General features: G+C 34.9%; 1 protein-coding gene across 1 annotated transcript in view; it reads left to right on the top strand.

Moving 5' to 3' along the window:
- Positions 1-12,807, top strand: part of nxn (nucleoredoxin) — a 129,983-nt gene that overhangs the window by 85,765 nt on the left and 31,411 nt on the right. Inside the window, 2 exon segments of the mRNA NM_001020595.1 lie at positions 3,422-3,539; positions 11,296-11,429. Coding sequence (NP_001018431.1) covers positions 3,422-3,539; positions 11,296-11,429 — 252 coding nt within the window.

The raw sequence follows: 12,807 nt of genomic DNA, 5'->3' as shown, positions 1-12,807 counted from the left end.
CAGCATTCATCTCTGTCTGAGTGCTTCTTTAATTGGCCGTTTTCATCAGTTCGGAGCCGTGAGTGATTTTATCCTCAGCCGTTGACATGACTGATCACGGTGGATCTGTCTTTCATTTCATATGACTGGTCTCCCTTATAGAGCCTGCAGGGCCATAGGTGTGTGTGTGTGTGTAAGGAAAGAAGTAGAGTAATACTCGTTTCCAGCCTTTAACCTGAGTGATTTTCAGGCCTCTTTTGCTTCATGCTGGAGCCAGAGGTTTGGATGCAGTGCAATGATGTGAGTGTTGATAATGGCGGCGCGGAAGGTTTGTGTTGGGGCTGCTTTTGGACACAATCCTTCAGGCTTAGAGAAACAGAGGAACACTCTTTGACTGCCTGCTCTCATCTAAATTTAAACTGTCCTTCAGTGAAAGGATTTCCTCAGCAGACAATCAAAGAGTCTGATCAAGCAGTGCAGGAATGAGTCATTTAAGTCTTTGCTACTTTATTTCAAACCGTTTTTTCCCAAAGATCCTATAAAGATATACAGTAGTCAAAACTATCAAGAATGGGTGCTTATCAGTAGTTTTAGGACAACATTGATGAAAGGTTGATGAATCCACTTTAAATGTTGAGTGTTTTATATATATATATATATATATATATATATATATATATATATATATATATATATATATATATATATATATATATATTATTGTACATATAAATCCACTTTAATGCTGTTTTCATTTTCTTTTGCTCCATTTGAAAGATTCTTCACTGTAAAAAGTAAAATGTTACTTAAAAAGTGAGTAAACCCATTGCTTTAAATTTAAGTAAATGTTCATAAATAATTAAGTTAATTCAACGTAAGAGTTCAAAGTTACATTGGGTTTACTTATTGTTTTATTGTAAAGTCAACTTGTTGCTTTAATAAGGTAATGAGTTTGTTTACGTGTTTTTAAATAGAGTAACTAAAGTAATTGTATATACACTGCCTGACAAAGGTCTTACTGCTAGGCTGAAGTATGAAAGGAGCACTATCCTCATAAAGAATTGTCCCTCTGCTGTTTTTTTTTTTGGAATCTATTGGGCAGCACAAATGTCTTGATACCTCAGGCTGTTATGTTGCCATCCACTCTGTAGACCTCTTGTACTGAATTTAACCCCAAACCCTGAATCTTGACTGATTTCTATGAGAATCTTGGGTCCATGTGGGTTCCAATAAGTTTTCCGCAGTATTTGTGATGGTTGTGATGCAGTTCATGATTTATCAGAAAAATCTACCTTCTGCCACTTTTCCAAATGATCAACTAGAAGTCAAGTTATTATTTGTTGCATTTACAACTGGGATCGACGACAAGACTTTTGTCAGGTAGTGTAATGTGTATATAAAAAGGGTTTTAATAATGTTTCAACTGAATCTACAACGGAGCTTAATTTTTTCTTTTATTATAGGATTTTTATAAGTGCCATCCTCATTTGAATGATTCTCCTGATACTGATTTTAAAACTGTTAAAATATATATTTGTATTTTATAATTAATCTATATTAAGTAAATCATTATCATTTTATTATTTTTTAAGATCAATCTTTAAATTACAAGTTTTCAATCAATGCATGTGAACATAGATCCTGTTTTTATCTGAGCTATGACTAAGCTAATCTGATTCAGGGCTACACACAAATGATTCATATGAACTTGTGTATTCTGATTCATTGTGTTAAAGAACATTAATGTACAAACACAGTCAAATATGACTTAATATCATGCGAAATATTAACAAAATTCCAATATAGAATATAGAAATGACCCTGAATGACCTGAGACTTTATTTCGAGCTTATATTGTAGCTGTATGTCAAACTGTGCTGAAATACAGTTATTCATAAATGTTTACGTATTTTTTCGAAAAAAAAAAATAACAACGTGTGTGAAATGGTCTTTGGCATTTCAATGAATGATGTGTGTTTTAGCTTAACACACCATAAAAAGGTCAAATAATCACATTTTAACTTCAGGATTCATTTTGAGGATGTCACAGACTTTAAATTGATTCTTTTTAATAAACATAGCGTTAAGTGCTCGTAAAGCCACTTTGCCCAATACTGTATCTTTTGGAAGACTACAACTAGGGCTGCACAAAATATCGGTTCAGCGTCGGTATCACAATGTAATCATTCTCAATAGTCACATTGTGAGTATAAGCAATGTTGGATTATAATTGATCATTTTGAAAGGGTTTTTTGAGGCCTGTGACTGTGTGAGGGTTTTAAAAGCAAAAATTGTACCATTTGTAACTTTGAAAAATTAATAACAAATGATTTTGTTAAACTGTTTATAAAACAAAGACTATGCAGTATTATTTTGCGTTTGGTTATTCAATTACTGTATACCTGAATACAGTTTGACTGCTAGGAAAATAATAAAACTCAGTTTATTTAATTTGTAACTTTTTCTTTATTAAATTTATCTATGCTTGAAGGTTGTTTATTATATTTAATGCACTCCCCTACAGAATCATCCCAATCAATCTAAAATAATCAATTCTTTACAAATAGTTATTCAATTCATCTAGTAAAGTTCATATTCATATCGCAATATATATTGCAGAATAAAAAATATTGCAATGTTAGATTTCTCCAATATCGCGCAGCCCGAACTACAACATTAATACTCTGTATTTTCTCTTATTTCATTTACAACATTTGTAGCAAATCATGTTCATTTAATCCACTTCCATCCCAGGTCTTTGTATGCGTGTCTAGTGTTTTGATAAATCATTCATGTCCGTAGCACCTTTGTTTCATGTGCTGCATGTTTGGCATCAGTCCTCTGCATTTAACTGTAGTTTACTTTCATAGGCGTCTTTCATCCGTCAGACCTTCACACGTCCACCTCCTGAATAATTGAGCAGGCTTATTCTCACCAGCAAAGCGGCGCCCACAGCCATGACACTACACGAGCAAGCGGCTCTGTCGAACAAGGTTTAATCGCTGGCTTTTTAGCCTGTGTGCCACGGTTTTGAGTGAGTCTACAGAAAGAAAAAGCGCTCCCCTCGAATTTCCTCAGATGCCAGTCTCTTTAAAGTTGAATCAGCCCTGTAGATGTTTGATTCTGGCCCTCAGCTAATTCTTAGCTGGGCTCGGCTGCGGATAACACTTAATTCAACTCGCCACATTTCTGAGTCTCTTTATTCTTCACAGCCAAAGGAAGACGTTTAAACTCGGCTGCTTGTTTTTGTAGCTTATTTTTAAGCCTCACGTGGACGCTGAAAAGATGGGAAAGTGGCGATTGAACCTCTAATGGTTAAAAAGGCAAAGAAGCTTTGAAAAATAAAAAAGAGGAATGAGCTGAGATGAATCGTAGTTTCTCTTGTCGCTCCTCTTTCAATGATTTCTCTACTCTCATGTCTGTTTGTTTTGTCGTTTTGCAGATGAAGTTATGGAACAAGTACAAGGTGACCAGCATTCCCTCTCTGGTGTTCATCGACGCTGCCACGGGGAAGGTGGTGTGTCGAAATGGATTGCTCGTAGTGAGGGATGACCCAAAAGGTGAGTATCAGGGTTCAAGTTTAAGTCTACATGCTCATTTTTGGAGGACGTAGCTCTATTTAAAAATTAACATTTGGTTGTAATTGACTTCCAAATTCTTTTGAGGAGAACAACTTGATGAATGTGATCAATTCTAAAGGCCAAATACTTCAGTTTTAACTTAAATATTTGGCTGTGTTCACACTTTGAAATGTTTGGTTTGTAGTAATCCACTTGTTAAGTGGTGACATGTTTGTGACGTATGTAATACTGTTTCCGGGTCCAAACCGCCATTCACTTGAGTGGAGAAATCATTCGTTTATGATCGCGTTTTATTCCTATCACACATTAAAGTTAATTTATATAAAGTCATAGTGTACACAACAATCTCTGGACTTGCTGCATAACAAATACCAAAAATTTTACAATTTATAAAAAAATTAATCACTTTCGGATATTAGGCATGGACATATATACTGCGATCGTAATTTTCAAAAGCTTTAAATCTTTTTGTAAACGTTTATTATTACCATTTCATGAGTCTCCCCATTCAGTTGAATAGAGCGCTTGGACCCGGAAGCCGCTTTGCGTGACGTCACACTTAACAAGCGGATAGTAGTGCTGGGCAGAGATTAATCGCATTTAAAATAAAAGTTTGTTTTGACATTATATATGTGTGTGTTGTGTATATTTATTGTGTATATATAAAAATACATATGTGCATGCATTTGAGAAAATGTTTGTTTATATTTATATATCTATAAATGTGATACAAATAATAAAAACATTTAGTTATCTATGTAAAAAAATTGTTTTGTATAGTTTTGTTTTTATTTATGTATGTATCACGTAAACATAACACTTATATATAATACACATACATTTATTATGTCAAAACATACTCTTATTTTGAATGTGATTAATTGCCATTGATCTTTGCCCAACACTCATTTATAGCATATATTTTGCAGTGCAGCATAAACAACATGCACTTATACCATAGTCTCTGTTAGTTTGTCAACAAAATAAGGACAAAAAAATAGCTTAAAACAAACAGAAAACTGTAATGTGCCTTCTGACCTGCTCATCTATAATGAATAAACAGCATAATGCAGTGGAGTATAACAAAGCTTAATGTTGGTTAGTTTTTATCTTTTTGGCTACATTTAAAAAAAAAACATGTTTATTTTTTTGTTTACTGTTTGTATGTAATGATATCCATCTTTACTAATGAAAAGGCCATTAAAGAATATACCACAGTCTGTTTAAGTGCCTGATTATGATTGGTTGGAAGATGTACAATAAAATCATTGAATGCACAGGTAATTCCAGTCATCTGTTCACATTAACCAAAGTAAACCCTTGACAGTTGCTGGAGCCTTCATAATCTCGAGGTTCAACAGAGAACCAATGGGGATCGCCTCAGCAGTATGCTCAAAAGTATTTGCAGAGAGGTTGATAACACGTTACTGTAAATGTCTATGTTATATACACACAGACACTCTCTCTTTCTTTATCTCTCTCTCAATCTTTATCTCTCTGTGTGCCTCCCACTGATTAAAACTGGACAGATCTAACATGTCAAAACTGACAATAATTGGATATTTTTAAACATTGTGCAGAAAACAACATTACTAGTTTTTCCTATTCATAACTTTGCAAATAACCAAACCCCCAGGATTTTTGCATGGATATTTTCTTTCAAATTTGTGGCCTAAACCGATTGATTTTGGGATTTTTCTCAACATTTATAATATTATTTGCTCTAGTTCTTGTGTTTTGCTTTGAAAAATACACAAACATTTTCCTTTGTTGACTCACAAAATCCTGAAGGGACTGATAATCCCTTTCTTTCGTGCATGCATGCGATGGTATTTTTAGAAGTTCTAATAGGCACTAATACTGTTAGTACTAGAGAACTAATAGGCAACATTGTGACTGAAAAGAAAAAGGTGGTATGCATGAGCATTTTGTCATTTTATGGGCACATCTTGTGACATCATGTCCTGTTTTTGGTTAGTCTAGATGTCTTTGGTCTGTGTTGTTGTTTTATGTGTCAGTTTAAGTGATCAAGACCCATCTTTTTAACCAATTGAGTCTCAAGGACTGGATTGACAAACTACTGAATCTTTTAATCAGTTTGATTTGGTTTTTTTAATCAGACCAGTTTGGATTTGATTGTAAATCTCACTGATTAGTTTATGAATCAACTCAATGACAAAACTTGATCTATTTGAAGAAGAACAGCTAGTGAAAAACCAGTCTCTAGCACTATTGGTTTAATTAATAAACCAAAAGATCCACTGAGACTGAACAAGTGATTCGGTTGTAAACCAGATCAGTAAATGAATCATTCATTCAAGCCGGACCCTTTCCATGAACAGAAATTCCAGTGATTTCTTTATGAACATAAGGTATTGCTTCCATCTAGAATTAGCTTGTGTTTTTATTAATCCAGTCACTTGTGTGCAACCAAGACACATTACTGTTATTATTTAATAATGTAAAGAATTAATTTTAATAATTCTTACCTCTGGTACTTTATATTAAGTGGCCTTAAAACATCAAAATATAAATACAATGTATATACTGTGTTCATAATGCATTGCAGAACACTTCTGGCACTCTTGAGGTGGGATTCGGGTTTAAGGGTTGGTTAAAGTGTAGGGGATGGTCAACAGTGTAATTAAAGATGTAATTACAGAAATGATTTACAGGTCTAATTATATCCATGTATTTAATCAGTTATAAGTTCAATGTAAAAACATGTTTACATAATAAGTACATTATAATATGATTAATTTTAGTGTAAGTACATTTTATTTAAGGCCACTGTCTGGGACCCATTATTGTTACATATGTCCTGTTTTGTGTCTCTTGTGACGATTTCATCAAGGCTCTACTCTAAATTTCCCACTCACCCCTAAAATTGAATGATTGGCCCCCTTGACTGCCAGGCATCCCAAGAATTTGGTATTGGCTATTTTGACCAATTGAATATTACAGCCACAAACCTCATTATATTGTGCCATTTGTAAAAAAAAAAAAAAAACACAAACAACAGATGTGTTGTGTTTTTTTGTACTCTTGCAGTGTTGTCATGTCCACTTATCATAAACGTCTGTGGGCTTGTTGTTGAACAAGTTCATTAGAGTTATTAGAGTGGTCAGATGTGATGTTTTGGTACTATTTACTACATAAATGACTTATTTATTCAGTTTGTTTCAACTTATTTAATGTTTTCTTTTCCCACCAAGATGGCAACACAAATGATTTGTTGTTGATTCTTGCTTTGTGCACTTGGTTATTAAATGTATACATAAGATGTTTGTTATATGCTTTAAAATACTTTTGATAGATCATCTGAAAATTTTAATTGCCTCATCATTTAGTACTCTTCGTCATGTGGTTTTACAGATTCTTATGTGTTCCTTTCTTATAAAAATGCTGGTGGATGTTATCCATTAGGGCTTCACAGTCAATTCAGCATCAATATCGCAATGTGAGGATTTGCAATAGTCACTTTGCAGGATCTGCAGTATCACTGTGTAAGCATTTCGAGTGAATTTAGCTAATGTTTGTAGCTTAAAGATTAATTGCATATATTTACACAATGAAGACTATACGCTGGAAAAGGGATTAATTGCTTTGCTTTAAAAAAGCAAGTGACCATGTAACCGTTAAGTTGACTTTATTTGTATAAATATGCACATAGTTCATTATTAATTTCATAATTTTAATTATTATAATATTAAAAATGTATCAATTTAATCAAAGTAAAATCAACTAATCACTTTTTACAGTAATTTTTACTGTATTTCTGAATTTTTTTTTTTGAAATTTTTCTGATTTTTTTTTTGTTGAAATTTTTACTGAATTTCAAATTTTACATTTGCTTGTTTGATTTCTGTCTGGAAACTGTAAAGCACTGTTTATTTCATGCGTCTTGTTGCTCTTTTGTATCCATTTGTGTTTGTCATTTGCTTATTATATTTATTGCAGAAACCCTACTTTACAAAATCATCATTACTAATTTAAAATGATAAATTCTTACCAAACAGAGTTATTAAAGTTATCTGGTGAAATTGCGTTTATACCGCAATATATAGCACATAAAAGAAATCAATGTCAGTTTTTTTTTTTATATCGTTCTGCCCTGGTATCCATTGACCTCTATAGTAGTAAAAAAATGTATTAAAGCCAATGGGTACCATCGACCAAAACTGTCTTTTGTTTCCAACAGAAAGAACTCAAACAGGTTTTGAACCTAAAGTGAAGGGTGAATAAATAATGACAGAGATTTCATTTTTGGATTGAATATCCCTTTGCGCAGCCCTAGATTGTGATTGTTCAAACGTTTGAGGACTGTCCATTGTATTTGACATTGACGTGCTCAGGAGCTCATATTGCACTCTTGACTTGCCCCCAGTGTACACGGTTGTCCTTCACGGTTGTCTGTTTGGCGTCGTTGAGCTCAATGCTTCTAATAAGGCTGGATTCGCTCAAGAGCCTTCATCTGCAACTCAACAATGCATGTAAAAGAAAGCTGTTTTATAGGAATGGCGAGGAGCCGCTGCGTTTTCATAAAAACCTTCATGCAGTGGAACTTGTCAGGTGATCAACATGATAGGTTCACAGCCTCAGCCTAATGAGAACTTCGGCTCCAGCGGTTTCCAGCAGTGAAAGTGAAAAATGAACTCGGTGATTCACGAAGCGCACTGCCATTCTGAAACACTGGCACAGGATTGATGACTCTGCTTTCCATGTGATGACATAACCAAGAGCTTTTGTTTGAAAGCATGTGGGGGCGGGAGCATCCGGTGTGTTTATATAGTGTGTGTGCACAGTAGCCAGTACAGGAGCAGGTTCAGAGGGCAGAGGGTTGGAAGGGGCCCTTATTTTAACAAAAGCCCCCCTGGCTGAATGTGTGGGAGTTTTAAACCCCAGCAGCAGCCCTGCTCTTTTGTTCTTTCTGGCTAGTAAAGCCTGTAGCAGAGGCTTTTACTCTACATCCAAAACATAGAGTTTATTATAAAAACCAAGCTCCAAAAAGGGTGCAAAAACATCACAAAGGGTCTATTCTGAACTTTAATATTGTACGCAATTGGTTTGTGTCTCTTCCAGGGAATTGAACTCAACATTAAAATAAGTAAATGAATTGTTCAGTAATGATTCTAATTCAAATTCCGATCTTGGTTCTTTTTGCAAATGAGACTGATTTGTTTCATGAATCTGGGGGATTGATTCAGTGAGCTGCTTCATTTCAATTTCATCATCTGAATTCTGATTATTCCAATTCATTCTTGAATTTAAGTCATTGGAGTTGAACTTGAAATATGAATCTGTAAATGAATCATATTGTTCTAAATGGCTGAACTGAAATAAATTGATTCTGTTTGCCAATCAGACTGATTGATTCATGAATCTGGGTCTTCGATTTAGTGAGTTAAAAATCAAAAACCTGATTACTAACTGAATTATTCAATAATCCTTTTCATTCTGATATGAATTCTGACAAACCTGATTGATTCAGTGAAATAAACAATGATCCAGATTAGAATGCAAATCATTCAGAGACATTCAGGTCTGAATTCTGATTATTTTGAATTTTGATCATTCTATTCTAAATTCAAATTGTGGTGGTTCATTTATAAAACTGAGTGATTGATTTAGTGAATTGAACAAAAAATAACACAGATCATTGAGTGAAGTATTTGATTCAGGGTGCCTTCTTATCTGTAATACATTTCCTTTGGTCCTGACCAAGGTTTAAAATGATACATTGTAGCATTTTTTCAGACATTTTTGTTTCATTTCAGACTAGACCGACTGCTCTGAACTGAACCAGTTGAAATGAACCAAAAATATAACACCGAAAATGCGGTTTAAATATGTTCCAGTTGGCTAGATATTGATTACCAGTCATTCAAACAACTTTACCGAAGCCTCTCTTCATGACCGTTGCTCTCGCGAGTCCACCATGTTTGTAGTTCGTTTACACTTTTTACCTGAGTTTGTAGTTCAAATCAAATTCACGTCCAATGTACAATGTATTATGGGCAAAATAAGCCTTTAGAGTATGGACGCTTCTATGCTTTTAATTTTTTACCAGAAATAGCAAACCACCCGGGAACTTTTGGCATACTCTTTTCAACATACTAATTCTGTTTTCCAATACGCAAATTGGGGCGCAGCATGCACATTTTCCATATCTCCTCAACCAAACACACCTTATTCAGATCTTCAGCTCATTAGCAAAATCTGAAAGACCTGTAATGGGTGTGACAGACAAAGGAGACATCCAAAACATGCAATATTGGTGGTCCTCCAGGAACTTGGTTAAGAAACACTGCTCCAAAATCACCTCTTTAAGCTGATCTCGATACGTTTGTTTGGTCCATTTTTGGTGTGCACCCAACTACAATTGACGATTTCACACCTGCCTAAACAAACTGGTCCAAAAACACTAATGAACTCTGGTGCATTTTAACCAAACTAAACGCGGCAAGGTACCCTTAGTGAGTTAAATTCAAGAACTAGATCAGTAAGTGAATCATTCACTCATCTTGAAACATTCTGATCCAAATTCTGACCATTTCGTTAATTTTATTATTATTATTATTATCATTATTGTTTTTTATTGTTATTGTTATTATTATTATTATTATTGATATTGTTGTTATAACTATTATTCATACTATTATTAATATTATTATTATTATCATTCATTCATTCATTCTCTTTTCGGCTTAGTCTCTTTGTTAATCCGGGGTCGCCACAGCGGAATAAACCGCCAACTTATCCAGCACGTTTTTTTACGCAGCGGATACCATTCCAGCCACAACCCATCTTTGGGAAATATCCATCCACACACACTTATACACTACGGACAATTTAGCCTATCCAATTCACCTGTACTGCATGTCTTTGGACTGGGGGAAACCGGAGCACCCGGAGGAAACCCACGAAAATGCATGGAGAACATGCAAACTCCACACAGAATTGATGTTGTTGTTATTGTTATTATTATTATTATTATTATTATTTTTAGTATTATTATTATTTTGAGTGAATTGATACAGGTTACTAAATTGATCTTTCGGAGATTTGGATCAAATTTAAATAATTCTGGGCTGGTGGGTGCAGGGTTTCTCAGCAAAATCAGTCATTTGATTCACTGGGTTAAACTAGAGCAGTGAATCAATAATTCAATGCTTTTGATCATTCTAGTCCAACTTCTGATCAGTCCAATCCAAAACATAGTGTGTATCTCTTACTGCTCTCTAAATCAATAGCAAGCAGACTGCTTAGGGGGTCAGCTATTTCTAGGTATTTTAAAAATCATTCCAACCCACAAAAATGTATGTGACCTAGGAGGGCATTGGGATGTCCAATGAAAGAAAATGAATGGTAGAGATGTTCCTATAAGGCGCAGTTCTTTCATTTTCAGTTGAACTGCACTACATAGACTAAATGCTTTTCTGAATAGTTCTGCAACACTCTACTTTGGAGAAATGGAGGAAATGCTTCCAATCTCCCAAATGTCTGCTGCCTTACGGGCAATGGAACTTCCATCAAACATAAAGATCCAATTTTTGCATAATCTCCCCATTCGCCTGTGTCACAGTGTTTGATTTCCATGCGCTGTCAGGATCCAGAGGCTCGGGTGTATTATAAATATGTGAATGACATATGCATGTGCTGCACTAGCAGTGAAAGGAGGATTGTGTGACAGTAATCAGAGTCCTGCTTTGCTCTGTTCCCATCCGTTCTGCAGGCCTGGAGTTCCCCTGGGGGCCGAAGCCTTTTGCGGAGGTGGTGTCCGGGCCCTTACTCAGGAATAACCGACAGACCACAGACAGCACTGCCCTGGAGGGATCCTATGTGGGGGTTTACTTCTCTGCACACTGGGTGAGCCATGAAAAGTGCTGGTGTTTCTAAAATAGTCGTACTGTGAAGACAAAACTGCAGTTGATGGATTCCACTCTGCTATCAGATATCTTTTCCTTTTCACATGTATATTGGTTAGTATTTTCTATGAATGACATTGATCATTTATTAATAAAGCAGAATTATGTCAGTAAGAGGGTTATCTTCCAGGTCCAAGCTCAGGCCACTGGGGAATTGGTGTTTAAAAGAGATTAAATTGACATCAACATTTAAGTATATCAATCAACTGCCCTTAAAATTGTGACACAGTGTTGTGTCAATGTAAGTATTCAATGGCAAATATTCGGCTACCATAAACCACTCTCAGTGTGGGGTTAACTTTCTATTTTCATCCAATTGCCAATGGCAATTCAGTCCAAACTGTATTTAAAATGATGTTACAGCTTTACAATCAATTTTTAACTAATGTGCGATGTCCTTCTGGGAAACGCCTTGTGTAGTGGATACAGTTGCAGTACAGTGGACAAGTCGCTTGTTAAAAGTAATTTGAGTCTTTCAGTTGAAAATGTTTTTTTTTTTTCATTGAGTAATTCTGTTTCAAACCTCTAACAATTCTAGTTTTGAGGCTGAGCAAGTCTAATTCTTTCTGACTGGAGAACTTTTAAAAGAACCGGTTCAGAAGAATCTTTTTTTTTTTTAATCTGAAATTAAAACTGATGACTTTAGTATTCGACTTGTAACATTTTAAATCCACCAGAACTAAACAATGACTCACGGTTCAGCAAAAGAATCAATAAGGATTCTAAAAGATTCACCGAGTGAAACAACTCAAGATTCAGGCTGTTTCATGAATCTTTCTGGAATGCAATTCCGAAAACCACCGTTAGCCAACTAAGATTGCAAGTTCCATCGTTACAAACCTAGTTTGTTGATTTGCCGTTTCACAAATCCATCGTTCCAACAAACTTCGCAAACTGCATCGCAAACTTGTATGCTTGCAACTGCACCTCTAGAGCTGTAGTTAGAAGCAATCATAGTGCACTTTGAAAACATTGATGACATTTAGAACACAGCCGTGGCTCATGACGAAAGCTGTAGGTGACCTATTATATAAAAGCGGAATTTACATTACGTCTCTAAAGCTTGTGGAAACAAAAATATATTAGATAGCATAGCATACAATAATTCTTTTAATTTATAGTAGGTTATTAATAAAGTATCTGTACTGTATATGGTATGGGCCTGTTGGTTTGAACATTTCTGCAGTGGTTTGAAAGTGTCAAATTGTAAAAGTAGACTTTTACAATACATAAAAAAGAAACAATATCCTGCTTAATAAAAATAATGATCTTCCTTATATCTAATAATCAAACTGTGATGTTCAGTGTTGTTCTTGTAG

The sequence above is a fragment of the Danio rerio genome, chromosome 15 (genome assembly GCF_049306965.1).
Source record: "Danio rerio strain Tuebingen ecotype United States chromosome 15, GRCz12tu, whole genome shotgun sequence".
Taxonomy (NCBI): domain Eukaryota; kingdom Metazoa; phylum Chordata; class Actinopteri; order Cypriniformes; family Danionidae; genus Danio; species Danio rerio.
The sequence above is the reverse complement of the archived record's forward strand: the minus strand, read 5'-3'. Positions and strand labels throughout refer to the sequence as shown.